General features: G+C 33.8%; 1 protein-coding gene across 1 annotated transcript; it reads right to left on the minus strand.

Moving 5' to 3' along the window:
• Nucleotides 1–2232: 2232 nt before the first annotated feature.
• LOC142979061 (ecdysone oxidase-like) lies at nucleotides 2233–4949 on the minus strand. Its single transcript, XM_076123821.1, has 4 exons — nucleotides 4933–4949; nucleotides 4446–4573; nucleotides 4129–4262; nucleotides 2233–3819 (listed from the first exon to the last, which is right to left on the minus strand). Exons 1-4 carry the CDS (start codon nucleotides 4947–4949, stop codon nucleotides 2233–2235), a joined length of 1866 nt encoding a protein of 621 aa, XP_075979936.1.
• Nucleotides 4950–18377: the final 13428 nt, after the last annotated feature.

Below are 18377 nucleotides of genomic sequence, written 5' to 3' on the forward strand. Positions count from 1 at the left end.
CCTATATAGCAGGGAACTGAGGCCCGAACGCGATTCAGATGTGCCAAAAAAATGAATTTACGATATGGATTGTAAAGCGTCACGTCTTCGCGTACTTATCAAAGTTTTTTGACGAAAATATTCTGCAATAGTCTTTACATCGTATTTATGTCAACGCTACCTTATTTAGATATATTTCATGAAGTAACTTTTAGAAATGAATAGGAACTGGCACGCTATATATCTGTGAACTTGACTTTTACAAAAATACTCGGCTAATACTGACCACTGCGACAAAAAGGTTCAACCAGACCGAAATGTGACGCTACACAAATATGTATATTATTCGTTCGGTTAGAAATCGAACTCACTGTAAGGTTAATATCCTTGATAAACACAGGATATTTTTCACGAGGATTATGTTTTTACACGGATGAAGTCGCGAGCTGATTTGTAAGTATGAAAGACAAATCCATACATTTCATATTAAATTGCACAACGAAACAATTCTAATATTAGCTACAAACATTATTATAATACAACTATTTTAATGAAATAGCGACAGACATTATTTAAAGCAATACCTATTGAAATGAATTAATAATGTTGATGCGAGTGAAACATTTGTCATGAAAATATCTATTATCACGCAAATGTTTGATGGACCGAAATTGTATTTCAAAATTCAAACCCTGGATTTTGAAGTATACAATACTTTGTATACGTTTTCAAAGTAATAACGCGGGAAATAGAAGCTCTAGGCTATTTAATAATATTGTAGTAATGAGTGAGTAATGATAACGTATTTCCAAATAATAGACATCATCCTTCGTAATTTAGGAATACTCTATATAAAAGCAGCTAGTATCCGCTAAAAAAATCTAGCTTTGGTCGGGTAAAATATAAGCCACTATCAAATATTAAAAAATTGACTTCGTCTTGATTTAACACGATGACCTTTGACAAGTTCTAGAATTATAGAAATTGATTAAAAAAGATTATATTCTATACCACTGTATACTTTTCCGGCATAAAATCTATACAATAGAGCCGCCCAAGAGCTGTACAGAATGTCAGACATGACTATCTGAACTTATTTCTAACAACAATATATTAAGCAATCACAAACTTGTTACACATTCATGACCTAAAACCATTTCATCAATAAGATACGTTCCTCCCATAAATTCGATCCACAATTTACAAAGTTAAACAAATAAGTGTTAAAGTAACTAATGGTACATACCAAATAAGATGCTTCGTGACTTGGATTGAATCCAATATGTCTTGGAAACAAGCCAATTGAAATCTCTCACTTAGGTGCTGCGGTAATGGCGGGTTGTCATTCGATCGCCGATCGCACTAAACTATGAGACTAGAGAAATTGTAAGTTATGATAAAAAATTATGGAAGTATTTCAGCTTTTAGAAGGCAATTGAAGTTGATAAACATCATGGGTTTTAACTTAAATAGAAATACACTAAAACAACGATATAAATCAACTTCACGATTACTGTATTTTAGCAACAATTAATACCTAGTAAAATTATACTAAAAACATTTTTCTTGTTTCATCGATCAAATAAAACTTATCGGTAGTTGAAAAGTGAATAAAGCATAGTTTGAGGAAAACTTACTTCTACCTCATCAAAAAAAAAGTTTTCTCGCAATGACTCTTCACATATTGTAGACAGACAGTCCAGAATCACAATAACCATAATTTCGATACAGAAGTTCTTGTTATGTATTAAGTAATTATTTACGTTATATATCTCGTCCTGTTCTCAATACAGTTGCCGCAGTACATTCCACTATTCAGACACGATTGCAAACACTAAGCTGTTTACAAATTGAAGGCTTCGAAAGCGCGTTAAGCCTTCGGTCTCGGGAGTTACATGAATGCCTGTGACGATCGTTACGAGTTCCAGGCTCAAGTTGTGACAACTATTGTTAGCTTACATTATATTGGAGTACTCATGAATTGCGTTCCGGACAAGCTTGATAATTACACTAGGAATATCTACTTCAACAAAGCAATGCTAAGTAAACATTCAAGTCTTATACTTCGAAATGTTAATAACAATCCTGCTAGTTACTATTACTATTACTACGTCTTCCGCAAATAAGGATAGAAAACCTGATTATATGAATAAATACAAAAATAACCAAAATTAAAATATATTTCACGCTAAGAGAACATCATATTTTATTTTGTTATCATATTTGTACTTCAATATTTTTAGTTACTGATTTTTAACACGACTTATTGTAATCTTCTTTGATCAATTCTGCACCTCTTTCTCCAATCATCACGCAAGGTCCGTTTATATTGCCGCTAATCTGATTTGGCATTACACTAGCATCAATCACACGAAGATTACCTACTCCATGGACTTTTAACCGACTGCTCACTACAGAGTTACTAGCACTCGATCCCATTTTGCACGTTCCTACTGGATGATACACTGTGCCTATCATATTGATACAAAGACATTTCCAATAATCTCTACTACCCAATTTAAATTTGTCGCAAGCAGACCACTTTACTCTCCCCAAATAACCTTTCACAGATTTAAAATGTTTCGTTTCAAGAACTTCCAACAGTTTTTGAATACCAGATACAATTAGTTCTAAATCTCTGGGATTACTAAAGTAATTTAAATGAATAAGGGGCAAGTCTTTTGGATCGTTTGAATTTAAAGATACATTCCCTTTTGAATACGGATGCAGTAAACTGATTTGGAAAGCATAAAGAGTGTATTTCTTGTTCAGTTCTACTATAGAATCGACGAGGCTGTCTTTATATCTATTTATCCTGACAAAAAAATCTTTAAGGTCACTTGTATTCTTCTCCATTTTTATAACATAGTATTGAAAATCAGGATATTTTGCATTACGGTCCATGGCGTGAAATGCCAAAATGTCATAAAAACTAAATTCTGCCAAATATCCTGAACGGTCGTAAAAGTATTTTATTACTTGAAATTGTTTGTCTGCTTCAGTTACTTCAACTGGTTCATCAGTGTAAACAGTTATTGGCATAAAGTTATGATCTTCGAGGTTCTGTCCAACCATAGGCAAATCTAGAAGAGTTTTGATGCGTTTTGATTTAAGATGTGCTTTTGGTCCGATCCCAGATAGCATGAGTAATTGAGGAGAGTTAATAGTACCTGCACTCAAAATAACTTCCTTCTTAGATAGTATCGTAATCCTTTTACCATTACGCTCTACCAATACTCCGTAAGCATGTTTCTTTGACGTGTCGGTATCATTAATTAATACTTTTGTCACTAAAGTATTTTTCATTATTTTTAAGTTTCTCCTATGTTTAACAGGGTGTAAATATGCTTCACTGACGCTATTCCTTTCACCGTTTGATGCGGTCGCTCTCATGATACCAGATCCGAACGCATTAGCTACGTTTAGATCTTTAACGTTTTTAAAACCAATTTCATGCCAAGCGGACAATACTTTCTTCGCCAAATGTCTATGCGTATTATTAAAAGTATTTATTACAAGTGGCCCATCGTGCCCGTAGTACACTTTGATTTCAGGAAATTTATCTAATTTAGCATCTTGAAAATTCTCTGCCTTTCTAAAACATCTTTGTGCATGATCTAAACTCCATTCAGTATTGCCAGCATCGTACCATCTTTGATAGTCTTCAGTGTTTCCTCTCATATAAATCATACCATTTATGTTACTGCACCCACCGAATGTTTTACCACGTGGATATTCAATAGATCCGTTAATATTTGCCTGACAGATGATTCCATTGTCCGTAGATTTGTAGCCCCAGTTGTATTTGGTATTGTAGAGGTCAGAATGCAACCCTGGAATCTAAAATAATAGGTGTACAAGTGAATCTACAATTTTTTATTACTTCATACCTAGTAGTAGTCACGAAGAGAAGAGAAGAAAGCCATGTTACGAGGCGAGTGATGAATATGAATGTAAGCGGACATGTAAGTGTAAAAAAGAGATGGATAGATTGTGTGTAAGAGGATATGAATAAGAAAGGGATGAAAATAGAGTTGACGGCTGAAAGAGATGAGTGGAAGACGAAAACATGTTGTGCCGTCCCTACCTAGCGTGGGACAATGGTATAGTAGCATTGACTCTTTGTTCGTTGTCATTGTCCATACTTACTTTTGCTTCGATTGGTGGATCATCTCCTGCCTCTATTAGTAAAATATTCCAGTCTTTAACCTCACTGAGTCTATTAGCCAGCACACTCCCTGCACTGCCAGCGCCACATATTATAAAGTCAAATATAGCAAAATCTGAAAAATAAGTTATAGAGCGTTTTATCGCAACCATCCGATTCCCGATTTCTAGTCAATATATACCTACTATGAACGAATGTGGTTTTGTTTTATTTGCAGACGTGTTACAGAACGGCTCTCTTATGACGGAACATATTAATAATTTTCATATGCAAAATTAATAATAAAAGATTCAGCTACCTTCAACGTCGGCATCTGAGTATGGTCCTTCCGGAGTTAGGCATTGTGCGGTAGCAAAAAACTGCACCGCAGAGGCGAAGACGGAAGAAGCAATGCCTGCAGTAGGTGCTGAACATGATGTGTTGTAACTGGACAATAAGGAATATAAGAGTAAGATTTGGTAGAAGGAAAAAGTAAAGTAGTGCAACTCATAATATAATCATATTGAAGCGAAAGAAAAACAAAATTTAAATCAGTCGAAATTTAATTTTGGGGAACGACATCACAACATCGCTGACTTTTATAACTTTTTCCTAAAATCTAGAAGGCTATTGATATGTGTGGTGAATTAGAAAATAACATAATCTACATTATACTTTACACTATTTGTCATAATGCACTAATAAAAAAATATTTTATAAAAACGTTTTATTTTTTTAGTTTACAAAATATTTTATTGTTGCTACGAAACAATTATAACGATAGTAATAAAAGAATGTTATCTTACCAATGCGTCGTTAACATGTCGAATCTTGTACTGACACTAAAATTGTAAGATACTTCAATGCAGTTTTTTAATTGCTCATTTATTTACAATTTATACAAGTGCAGTGTCTGCGCTAATTAACCTACTGCACGCCAGACAAATGACGATGCTACTAATAAACTACCTAATTATCTTAACGTGTCCTTTTAAAGAATTAAAGTAAATTAAAACAATATTATCATTTTATATATTTAATTATTAAATTCACAAACAAAATTTTGTTTATTTAGCAGCAGTAATATGAACATCAGTAGAACAATACAAGTGGTTTACTTAATAACATTTTTATAGTATGCATATTTTTTCACGTCAGTAGCATTTATCTTAAGTCCCGTATCGGCTATTGTCTGAATTATGTTTTACCTACTGTTCTGAATATTTATTTAACAGGTGAAGCAAGTTTAATTTATTGATTAAATATAACTCTTTAATGTATGTACAGTTAAATCAGTACCTATCAGTTATGACTAAAGGACGAGTGTCCCGGGTTCAAGACCGCCGGATAACTATAAGATAGTTTATCAGATGAAATTTTGATAGTTGATTCCATACAAATTCTGTCATTTTATTTTGCAGATAAATGTACATTGCATTTTAGAGCTTAGAAATAAGTGTCAGATAGACACTGTGAAACTAGCCCTTAATATTTTAAACATGCAAAAATATAAAGGGTTCATTTAATTATTTTTACCTACTTCGTACACTTAGTTTGTGCCCACAAAATATATTACTAAGAGCACACAGAATGTCTAAATGGGCTTTTAATTAGTCAGGTAAAAGGCCATTCTGAAAGTGAGGTCTACGCACTTAGAAATTTTCTACATTATTAAAAGGTTTTTATGAATGTTTGCAAAATTTAAGGGTCAAATGAACTTTTGTTTGGGGATAAATAAACTTTTGAAGTGTATGAAATTAAAAACAAAATATATTGAGTTTATTATGAACGCTACAGGAAAAAATATTAGTTTTAAGTAAGTTTATCAAATTATTAATTGAAAGATATATATAATTTCGACTTAGTCAACTTAAAAAAGGTATCTGGATTTTAACTTATATTGTGTAACAACTAGTAGCCAGCACTTTCATACATACAAATTATAAACTAGGACAAGTTGCTTTACAATGTAAAGTTAGCGGTCAAAAAGGAAAATGCTTAGCATGACTGAACATTGATTGATGGCTATTGAGAACCCATAGACCTTTCAATCAATCTGTCAATCGTGGTCACTTCACCATTGATTTTATGGGAACATACTTTATTAAACCGCGGTTGTCGCATGAAGGATTGACAATTCATTGAAGGCTGAATGACGACTGATAAAAAATTTAATCACAATGCAACTGAATAAAACAAGCATCTTAATTACATAAGTCATTATTTACATGTTTTAAGGTGACTAAAACCACATCATGAACATCACGCCTGTTATACCCAAAGGCGTAGGTATACGAAATACATCAGTGTTTTACCGTTAACAATGATTGTACCATGTAATAGGGCGAGCCTATTGCTATAATAGACGTCTACAATTTATTTCTGGCGTGTCGCTGGACTAGTTCTCTAGTGACAGTGCGTGTGTAGGTTATGGATAATCAAAGAACCCCGCAACTTAAATACAAGCATATTAACTTACACAACGGATGCCAAATAATCACAAAAAAGGATAAGAAAACCGCATGATATAGACAGAGTCAACATTTTCTTCAAAGAAAGTAAGAGGGAATCCTTGCGGAAATACTGTTCTTTACCCACATTCCTGCATAAATCTCTTCAATCAGATTCCAGGAACATTGTGTTGAGAAAACAAATATTGTTCAGAAATGGGGAGAACAGAACGCATCGCACGTTTATTCTGCCGGTTAAGTCGTAGACTTCACGGAAGGGAAAGGGTTATGGAGCTACAAATGGCGGCTTAGTAAGTCAACACTGTAAACTTCGAACCGTCATATTTTTTATACACAACCTTTAGGGAACTGATAAGAATTTTCTTTTTCTTATTTATATTTTAAGGCTGCAGTCATTCACTGCGGTATTTTTGATATAATTATGTAGGCATTCGTTATTGACGAATATTTCTTTTTTTTTACACTTCGCTGTCTCACTAGGAGGTGTTAGGCCTTGAGACCAAGCGTCGAACATTAAATGTCTGTTGAGATTTTCAAACTAAAATTGCTAGACTTCCTACTACATAATACATAATCTCAACATTAGTCTCTGAGGTCTATCTGTGATTAAAATGCATTAATTATTTAACTTATAGTGAGTTGCTTTTGCTCTGACTTTTAAGCTTATTTAATAATATTATTCTGTGTATAACATCTACGAGTTTATAATGTAAGAAACAAACAAATACTTTAACATTGATTCTACGATTACGTAATATTTAGAATTGTATTTTATATTTTCAACTACAAACAATTATAATATACAATCCTTAGTTTTTAAACACGAATTTTAATTCGCTTAGACCGCGGGCAAAACCTGCCTTATCTGAATAAAAATAACAAGGACAATAAAAGGTACATACCTACTAATGTAAAAAGATATTCTAGCTTTGCAGTTCGTTGTCACTATTACCAAATACTGCCTAGTAGCAGCTAAACAGTCTGAGTCCGAGACGTGAGCAGTAAACAGTGTCCATTGACATGTATATTAGCGTCGCAACATCCTTCCGGGTCCAACGCAGCAATAAAGTTGACCGACATTACACGACTGAGTTACATCTCAAACATGTATTATGTATAGGATATCCTCTTGTAACATATGATTCATGAACGGCCTCATCCTGAATGTATATCACTGATATAGAAGGTTTAATTTATATTTTATCATATTGCGCAGCGATTTCTTGCCGCTGTCGACTATTAACAACCTAAAAACTCTGGAGAAGTTTTCTATGGAGAGCCGATCGGCGCACCGAACGTATTTTGAAAACAAACTATTTTATATTTTAAATAAAACCTGCGAAATGAAGACGTCACTAAAGTTCAGACTGCCATCAAATTTTTATTTATGGATTTCGTTTGAACAAGCATTTAAGAAATAGTTGACGTCTTATATGTAAGTGAGTTCTGTACTCGTATCTTAATGTATCAAATATGTTATTTAATTTATGCCGAAGACCTCCAGAAAAATATGATTTAATCTACAATATCTTCTTCTACGGATATCATCGCCGTTCACAAATTTCTAATTATAGAAAGCGAAGATCATTACATAGGTTTCATTTCCACAAGACTAGTAATACCTTATTTCGATTACAGTCTTCTTTAATAACGTCTCATATAGCGTTACATTTCATTAATTACAAGCTTGTCGCCTAGCAATGCTTATTATGGATAGTTCTCAAGGGATAATTACATAATTAGCACGTCGAGAGTGTTTGAAAAGACATATAGTGATTGGATAATCAATAATTTTAGTAATTTCTAGCGTAATTATATGAAACCTATACGAAAACATGCCTTAACTAATCGGTACTTTTCCTGGAACTATAAATATGATAATTACATTTTCTAACACATTTTCACAGTTATAAGGAACTATATGTAAAAACGATAGCTTCAATTTGAACATGAGCTGCTTCGTCTTCTCAAAAACTTACACAGCGACAGACAAATTAGTTCGTAAACTTCTATAATATGCAAACTCGCTGTTGGCAATTCATAACAACGCAATCAGCCAGGGATTATCATAGGATAGCTTTGAAACCGCAGTATTAACATCAATACAGTGCAAATGTCCGTAACAGAGCATCGCGTCCGACCGCGACAACGAATGGTCATCGGTTTGTATCACGCGTTTGGATTAGCGGTCGGACTGATATTACGTTCAGTCCGCACAATAGTTCCATACTTAGATTGATATGATCGAAGTTGAATTCTCGATCTGCGAGTATCGGTTACGTAATGAACCACGTTGTGCTATTTCTCGCAAGTACAGACAAATTAGGAGTTATTTTGACGTTTTCATCAAATTATAATAATAATATAAAATGAATGAAATCAAATACTGAACAATTCGCGGACATTCACACACCACTTCCATCACTACTTGCTAATTCGGACTCATATCATAGCTCTATTATTTAATCGACTAATAATATAGGTGATGCACTAAGATTAAGTGCAGGTTTATAGCGTGGGGATCGTCATCTAGGAGATCTTTAAGGCTAGGTATAAAAATGCAACTATGAAATAAACTTTAATAAAAAATTAAGTGAAAATATCGCCCCAAAAAACGAAACGTGAGGGCCGATATTAATTTTCCGAGTTAAAATTCAGCGTGTCGTTCCTTTTTTCGTAAAAGAAGGGATACGAAATCCTGCGTAGGTAATTGGTTTTCGACACAAATACGCAATAAGTTACCCATGAAACTTTATGTGCGATCCGTGAGCCGAATACGTGGTAGGTTCTCATAGTCTGATGCGCCAAAGTAAGTGTTATCACCACCCCTGAATAACAAAAGCATGTTTCTATAGACCCTATAGATACCACATTCTACCGGCGTTAGTAATTGTGTGTATGTGTGTGTATGGAGATCGATTCGCGAGGGTTTACGACATCTTCCGTTTATGTTGTGCATACTTTTTAGGAACGGCTTTATGACTTAGCGTACGCGATGGATGGATCAAATATGTTAACACTTTTTCGGATTTTCGAATAGAAACGATTTGTCGGATTTATTGTGGTTTGTTTTAGCTGCCTCTCTGAAGCACGAAGTATTTTAACGTTGATGCCTACTCTACGTTATCCAGTACTTTTAAGAAATCGGTCTCGCTTTGAATGTCATGTGCCTCCTGCTTTCAATTTTGCACAGAAGTATAATACTTAGTAATATTATTTTTAGAAAGATCGTTATATATGTATATGTATTTACCGTGAAATTAGACGGTCTTTATGTAAATCACATTTCTATAGAAAAATACCATTACGTCAAGAACGGTATCCTTTAAAAACAGCTTATTAGAACACGAAACCCATAGCGTATACAAAACAGATTATCGTGTAAGAACAAGATAAGACATCCATGGGGCCGAAATCCCAAAGGGTCCTTTACAAGAAAAGGAAAAGTGCGAAGATAATCCAGTAAGTCGAACAAAATAAGTCGGTGGAATTATTACTGTACTTGTATATACATATGTATTGACAGATTGTTGGAGCAATCCTTCTTTTTCAATAAAGTTTTACGATTCCCTTGTGATGGTAAACAGTGGCTAGATATTGGTCTTCACACACGCATGCTTATAACATGTGTGTTATGAATTGATGTGTTGTCATGTTTGTTGTTGCTTAAAGAAAATAATTATTCATAGCTATGTGAAAATTAAGATTTAAAACAGCTAACATTCTATTCAACTGTTGTTTTTGGGCCATAAGAGGATTTAACGGAAAATCTTTAACTCTGTTTTTTTATTTACCTAATTTCCATCATTTTTGTATCGTTAGAATTATGGTTTTTAAGTAGACACGTCATATACTGCCTGTATGCGTTTACGTATTTAAATAGCGGAGAGCTATAAAACATTTTCTTTCTAATGTAATTAATAATTAGTTTTGAAAATCAACGCGTACTTTCATCTCCATAGATCCAAAAACAACAAACGACTTAAACCGATGACAGAGCAGCTGGCAGTTCTTCGTGAAATATGATTTCAATAGCACTCTCCATACAAAGCAATATTTAAAAAACACATAGCTGTATCGGGAACCGTTGACCCAAACATTCATTCCAAATAGGTAAGCACTCGTTTGGTGTGCGTAACAAATGACTGGCGGAACCTTCACCCTTTTTTAATATCCACATAAAAGAAATAACTGAAATAACTCCGGGTTTTTATTAAGAACAATAATTTAATATGTGGAAAAAAATATATAAGATTTATGAATCACTACGGGTGGACATAATTCATAAACATCTGTTGAGGCAATAAAGCTTTAACGATGGGTACACTTTCCGCTTGCCTTTGGCTTGCCTTGTTTCGTACGAGACAAAATTGTGTTATACTTATGAAGCACGTTACTAGGTGCTATCATAAAATGTGCTTGCATAATGTTTGGGACGAAAATGAAATCTTGCTACGTTTCAGGCTACTGATATAAGAAATACCATGCCACTCCTAATAAGAATATCTGTGACTGCCTGTATGGAACCTTTTTCTTATATCTTAGTGATAATATTTTCCACAAAACACTCCAAGCTAAGGTGTGCTTCTTCAAAACAATACTGTCAAAGATCACCCTTAATATGATTAAAAATGAACATTATAAAAGGCTCTTTCATTAACATCAGGTTACATTTTTGAGTACTTAAATTTTAATGTGGGTTTGATCTCGAACTAAGGGTCTGAGAGCTTGGCGTATGTTACACTAACAGAATATGTAATGGGCATAAGGCCGTAATGTTAAATTCTCTCTATCATGTTGTGGACTTAAAACTAAATATTTTGTCTTTCATATAATCTCATTGAAAAATATTGACCTTGTACTATGATTCTGTACAGTTACATCTCAAACTACTCACAAATGTGCTAAAAATCCATTATTAGCAATTATTATTGAACACTTCTGCTCAATATGTGATAAAATAATATTTTTTTATGCGTTTGTGACACAGGCCACAGCTATCATCGGAAGGTTCTTATCGATCTACAATTTTCACTTTTGTATTTTCCAATTACATAATTATAATATTACATTATTTTATATCATAAGAGTTCCGTCACCATCTCCCAAATAAAGCAATTAGTTAATTAATTACTTAGTTTACGTAGAACCCTCAAAGCCAGCACTTTTAATTGCCGCTTGTTTCAAAAACCTCTCAAGCAACTTAATGAAGAAAAAAAATGGAATGAAACTTTTTAATTTCGACAAAAGGGCTACACCCTACACTTGGGTACAAAGAGTTTTACACTCGGAAAAGTTTGTAGTTAAAAAATAAAAAATCTCGGTAGGGTATAATCCTTTTATAGCGAATACGGTGTTTGGTTCAATAGCTTTTTGATATTCTTTGTATCGAGTGCTTTGTGAACTTCAACTGGAAGTGAGCTGAGTGTGTTTTATGACTTAGTATAAAAATACCTTGGAGTTGTTACAACGATACATTTACGAGCAGTGCTCGCAATTGTATGGACCAAGTTTATATGAAATTCTTACTAAGCAAGTCTTTATTTGAATCAATAAAGTAGTTTTGTTCCTAAGTTGAAGGAAACAGTTGGTGTACTCGTTGTCCTTTTCATAATATTATGCAGAACGATTCAGTTACGTTGTAACTTTGTGCTAAGCTTAACTTGCACTACTCAATTGTTGAAGTTCGAACTCTCTCGCTCGTTTTCCGTTAGTTACTTTGTGGTTAATGTTTCTTCAATTGTTTTTTTTAAATAATTAAACTGTTAAACACTTAATAGTACAAGTTAGATCATACAGGTTCACTATCTCAAACCCACCATTTAAGAGGTGGAAGTGGAGGAATACAATATTGCTATTTAATTTTCACGTGCTGTTAAAAGGTTTATATTAGATTCAAATGCAGACTTCATTAGGTACCCATCAAGAATATAAGCCCTTACCGTAAGAACATACATAAGAACTTTTCATTCCAATCAACAAAAAACAAACTAAATATTTAACTTTCGTATTGGTTAAGTTTTGCATACAATAATTGGTTGGCGCGACCACCGAACGCGAACATTATACATGCAGGCTGGTAAATTAGGCAGCAGCTAATTTGTGCCGCCAACGCATATATGCTCATTATTATAACGTAGTTGCAATTAATTTTATTCATGGCCTGACGCGGAAATGAATTACGGAATATTTGATTGTTTGCAAATTGTATGCAAATGACTAAAATATAGACTAATTCAAGGGCATTTCTAAAATTGTTACGGAAGGATCTAACATACTAATTGAGTCCATCCACAGTATTCTGAGGTATATCCCTCTCATACATTAACTGTTGCCAGGAATCTGCTACCCAGACTACCAAAACCACCGGCCTTCAGAAACTTCTCATCTTACTTAGTTTATGGGGCTAAATCTGATACTGTTCCTCATTTGAAACAATCCTATATTTGTTACATTTACTTCATTGTTAAGTTAGTGGTCAACCTCAAAACCACTTAAAGCATCTAAAATGACTCTATTATATTTACAAGAAAACCTTAATTAGAAATTAACTAAACAGAGGACTTGTGAAAAATAATGTCGTAATGAGAAACTATTAAGCGGTGTAATTATAAACCTATGTATGGTTATAAACAATTAAACCACCGTATTTGCACGTGCGGCAACTGTGGTTGTTAATAGTGCTTTGTAACTACTTGTATCTCTGTTTAAGAGCCCGTAATCACGGATTAAATACTAGTTACCGGCGTAATGTTGCCCGCAATTGTGACAATCAGACAAGTGATAATTTCTACTTGAGAAATGAGGATGGAATCTGTAATTTGCGGTTCATAAAGAAATAATCTATGGAATATTCATAATAGATCTGTAAACGACACCGGCAATAAACTGTAATATGTGTCATGAAAACTTGGACAAATATTATCTTGTTACTGACTATAAAATAAAATCCTACATTTCATGAATAAAATAAGTGCATATAAATCTTGACACAAAACAAACAAAAGAATACAGAAAATAGTCCTAAAATAACGCAAACACTACTAAAGAATTGTGACCTTGCCTTCACAGAATCTACTACTTACCTTAGGTACTAGGTGTCTACATTACATACCTCTTAAGCCTTACCTTCATGGCTCATTAACTAATTCTAAGAGCTGCGGTGACTAGGTATTCTAGGTATTATACTCATATAACCGAGAGAACCACAAACACCTCAGACATCTGGGAATTCTCATTAAAATTAAACACCAAATGATAATGATAAGGTAACTAGTGCTAATAGACATTCGTATATGCGGAGAATTATGTAAGGGTGCATAGTATAAACAGTAGGTCGGAAATGCAATTCTTGGGGATAGATAAACAACAAAGATGATCTTATGATGCGAGCATGTAATGATATCGTATTCATATGCTGACGCCACGCACTAACCCATGGTCCTATAAATGCCTGCAGCCATTAGCTTTCTCCAAACGTCATATCGTTGGACCACCATAATAAGGACTTATTCACAGTAACAACAAACAAATAATTGAAAAACATTCTCCCAAACAAATTAGGGTTACAAAACACATTTTCTCCGAAGCCATTTACCAAATCCAATACAAACGATTTATCAAACTCGTTGTGAGTTTATTATCAAATCACCTCCGCGTGCCGTTTTATACTGTTTTGCCGCTGAGCGTATACGCGATAGGAAACAATAACAGGCAAATATTATCAGCAGGGGTGCCTTCATAACGCTGTTTATGTCTTTATCGACGTAGGGTTCGCACATAAATTGACGTCACAATCCATTTCGCGGCACATCTATGCGTAAAGTAATAAAGTTGGGTATTAGCGCTACGGTTTTTATTGTGTACTTTATTGGTGGTTTGACGTCGTGATGGGCTAATTTCGCGCGCTAGTGTGAAAGTGATGTATGCCGTCAACATGTGTATCGTTAGTAAAACCATTAATATGTGTGAATAAAACGCTAACAACCCTCGCCCCTAATAAATACAGACGTAACAAGATTATTATGAACAGCAGTAAAACTATTTCAGTTGTTGATATTAAACATGAAAGGTTTTATTTTGTTGAAGATCTTGATATGGAAGTAGCTTACTTGTGTTAACGAATAACTTTTTCAAAAATGCCATTTTACTGAAGTATTTACTATTATTATTAAATCTGGACACCATATACGCAATATAAATACGCGGTATTCGAAAAAATAAAGATTTCAGTACTGCGGTCAATTTAGCTACAAGTCAGTCAGCCAAATTCAATCAGGCAGGACAAACTGACACATTAATATATTCCATCAACTAGATTAAATACTGTCCAGTGCGGCCTCAACCACGCGTTATAATCCTAAAGCCTAGCGACGGAATAAATTAGGCATACCTACGAAACACGCTTCTACAGGCTAAAAGAGACTAAGTAATAGAGGTCGCTACCGAGTTAAGCCGCAGCCGCTATCAAGACTCAGCCGTATTAGGCAAATGGTTTGCAGCAAAATGTTTCTCATGCAGTTTTTTAACATTTTTTCATGTCTTTTGCAAGGGTACTAACAGGTTTACGTTGTAGTTTAAAATTTAACAACATGGAATTTCCATTCTTAATTACCAATCTATAGATCTAATGAATACAAACCAGAAATCAAATTATTCTAATAACTATTATAGAAACAAACATGGCAAAAAATGTAGAGAAGAGTGTCAATGGAAGTGGGAATGTTTCTAGTTTGCTCTGGGACATTCAATTTACAAATTCACGCAGCGTATCGAAACCAATCCCGGTTGTTAAACGTGCTAACTGCATACCGTCCGAAAGAGCCTCGATTTGTCACAGACCATTTGTTACAAATTATTTGTCAAATGTGAAACAGTCTTAAGTACCAAAGTCTGTAACCAATAGATTAATTGGTCGTTTATTTATTCATGATGCCTTACCGTGAGAATTGGACAAGTGGTGAATTCGACGTATTAAATTCCAGACAAGGAGGGACCTTTAAAATTCAGAACATGAAAGCCTAATTGCAAAATTCCGGATAATGTTGAGGGGAAACTCATTTATAGAGTCTTCAATAATATTATAGTTTATTTATAGAAGTTCTAAACTTTACGATTTAAAATAGAAATTCTGTTTTATTTATACGAAGGGTATCAAGTTCGTCGATCAAATGCCAATCTATACTAATATTATAAAGCTGAAGAGTTTGTTTGTTTGATTGTTTGTTTGTTTGTTTGTTTGTTTGTTTGTTTGTTTGAACGCGCTAATCTCAGAAACTACTGGTCCGATTTGAAAAATTCTTTCAGTGTTAGATAGTCCATTTATCGAGGAAGGTTATAGGCTATATATCATCACGCTACTACCAATAGGAGCAGAGTACGGGTGAAAAATGTTACAAAAACGGGGACAATTTTTACCCATTCTCTCTTATGTGACGCAAGCGAAGTTGCGCGGGTCAGCTAGTACTTAATATTTTGACATTTAGACTATCGTATTTAGATATTTTAATAGATGTGGGCGTCTGGGGATTTCAATCGTATGGAAGACAACTAACAATTTGACGTCTTAATTCCTATTTCACGATATCTTTAGCATTACAACTTGTTATATTGGATCATTGATTCCATTGTCGGGTATTGTTTCATTGAAAAGTTTGTTCGGTAGATTAATAAATTGATTTTAAACAATATATTATAATAGAACAAGACCTCCAAATGAAATGCTCTATTTTCAAATGCGTGGAAAACAAAAGGCCTCACATTTATTTTCTCATTCATATTTGTTAGCACAATAACTGCGTGGGTTTTTAAGACGCTTAACAGAACACAGGTTTATTGTAATAAATGTAGAGAAGTCTAAACATTTCTGTTTATGTCTAAGAGGAAACCTAAAGCCACTTACGTAGAAGCTTACTTACCTACATTAATGGCGTTAAGCGCTCGTAGAAAAGCATTTGCATGAGTTTAAGGTAAATGCTCTAGTTGAGTGTTAAGAAACTTAAGTGTATCTTAGTGTCAGTAGACAGTGTTTCACAATTAAAACTGCTACTATCTTCTCAGTAATAAGATAGTTTTTTTTAAGACAACTCCCGCACTAAGAATTGCTCTTGTGTCGCGGGGACTTTTACAATCGTACAAACAACGGACAAGAAGCACAACCAGACCCGAAACAATTATTTGTGGATCGCACAAATAATTGCTCCGTGTGGGAATCGAACCCTAGACCTCCCGACGCAGTGGTATCGGCGTGGCGACCTTTAACCACTGCGCCACGGAGGCAGTCAAATAGTAGCAGTTTTAATTGTGAAACACCACTAATGCCCGGTTTCTGATTACACTTAGCGGTAGTTTATCTCTTCAATAGCGTTTGTTATAAGATTTTAAACTCTATTGAATAGATAAATTACTGCTGTTTTCAGAAACCGGGGGTAAGACAGACAAAAGACGATGTGGAATTGTTTACATGTCAAGTATCCGATACATCGTTTTTGAGGTCTAGTTACTTAAGACGTATTTATTTGTTATTTATTTTATTAGGTCGCGTTAATCCGTTTAACTTACTTTATAATTGTTCTAGTTTTATTTAAACTAGGTGGTATAGAATTGAATAATTATAATACACTGAATGTCAGCGAAGGTTTTTTTTAAAGAATATACCTACTGCGAAGTAAAACTATCAAGTAACCAAAGGTTTTTTGATAAAAAACGAATGCTCATATTCATGCGTATCGTGCAAATTATATTCACAAAAAGTACCTACGAGTAGATACGATAAAAGCGTTAAATTCAAAATGTATTTAGTTACAGGTTATAGTCAAACATTAAATATATCGGAACACACAATCAGGGAACATTTAGAGCGCAGATAAGGTTCTAAAGCGACGAAACGTTTATCGATAATGGATCCATTAAACACCCTCACTACTGGCGCATAGCGATTTTTTCTTAATTTAATGCATCATCCGTTTTCACTCAACGGAGCCAATATAAAAAGGTGAATAAAACAGCTTCATTATGTTCCTGCATAGGTACTTAAGATAAACTTTTATTGTTCCTTTTTAAATGCACAGAATAGACTTGCTCTGTTTTTTTTCTGTTTTTAGCTAGATGAGATTTTAATTAATTAAAGTACCTTTTCAGATTACACTTAGCTTCCTGGATGTTTTAACAAATAAACAACTCGAAATACAGCCGAAAGAGAGAAAGTTAATTATTTTTTCACGTATTTTTTTCTTAAGGTTCAACCACACATAAACTTTATTTATTTTTTGGGAAAAAAACGTGATATTACGTATTACATATTTACGCATATTATTCATAAACTATGGAAAAAATATGTTTATAGAACCCGTGTACCTAAAATAAAAAAAAATGTTTAGTCTTATTATATTCAGTTGAGTATATTATTATTTATAACTTAATAAAAAATACTCTTTTTTACATATATTTTTCGTTCCCACAGTTTTTTTCTCTGTAATAAACTACGTGGCGTACGCGCGTGGGTTTCATCGGAAAACTAATATATTCATACTTAATACTGAACCGGTATGAGGCAACACGAACGCCGCTTATGTGTTGAATTGTGACCTAACATCTAGCTAGTAGGTCTCTCATTTTTTTCATATATCTATTACTTTTATTCGATAACAGTTCAACTTGTATCTTAAAGTAGTTCACTAAATGCGTCTTCTCAGGATTTAACATGGATGAACTATTTATGACCTAAACTTTAAATATAACTCAGCTCTCTTTATTACTATTTTTATCGGTAGCTTGTTAAA

Source organism: Anticarsia gemmatalis, chromosome 15, assembly GCF_050436995.1.
Source record: "Anticarsia gemmatalis isolate Benzon Research Colony breed Stoneville strain chromosome 15, ilAntGemm2 primary, whole genome shotgun sequence".
Taxonomy (NCBI): Eukaryota; Metazoa; Arthropoda; class Insecta; order Lepidoptera; family Erebidae; genus Anticarsia; species Anticarsia gemmatalis.

What these genes read in the sequence shown, in the direction of transcription:
- LOC142979061 (XM_076123821.1), bottom strand. An exon ending in CTCAGATGCCGACGTTGAAG is followed by an intron (nt 4,263 to 4,445) that starts GTAGCTGAATCT and finishes CTTATTTTTCAG; the next exon opens with ATTTTGCTATATTTGACTTT. An exon ending in ATCCACCAATCGAAGCAAAA is followed by an intron (nt 3,820 to 4,128) that starts GTAAGTATGGAC and finishes CTATTATTTTAG; the next exon opens with ATTCCAGGGTTGCATTCTGA.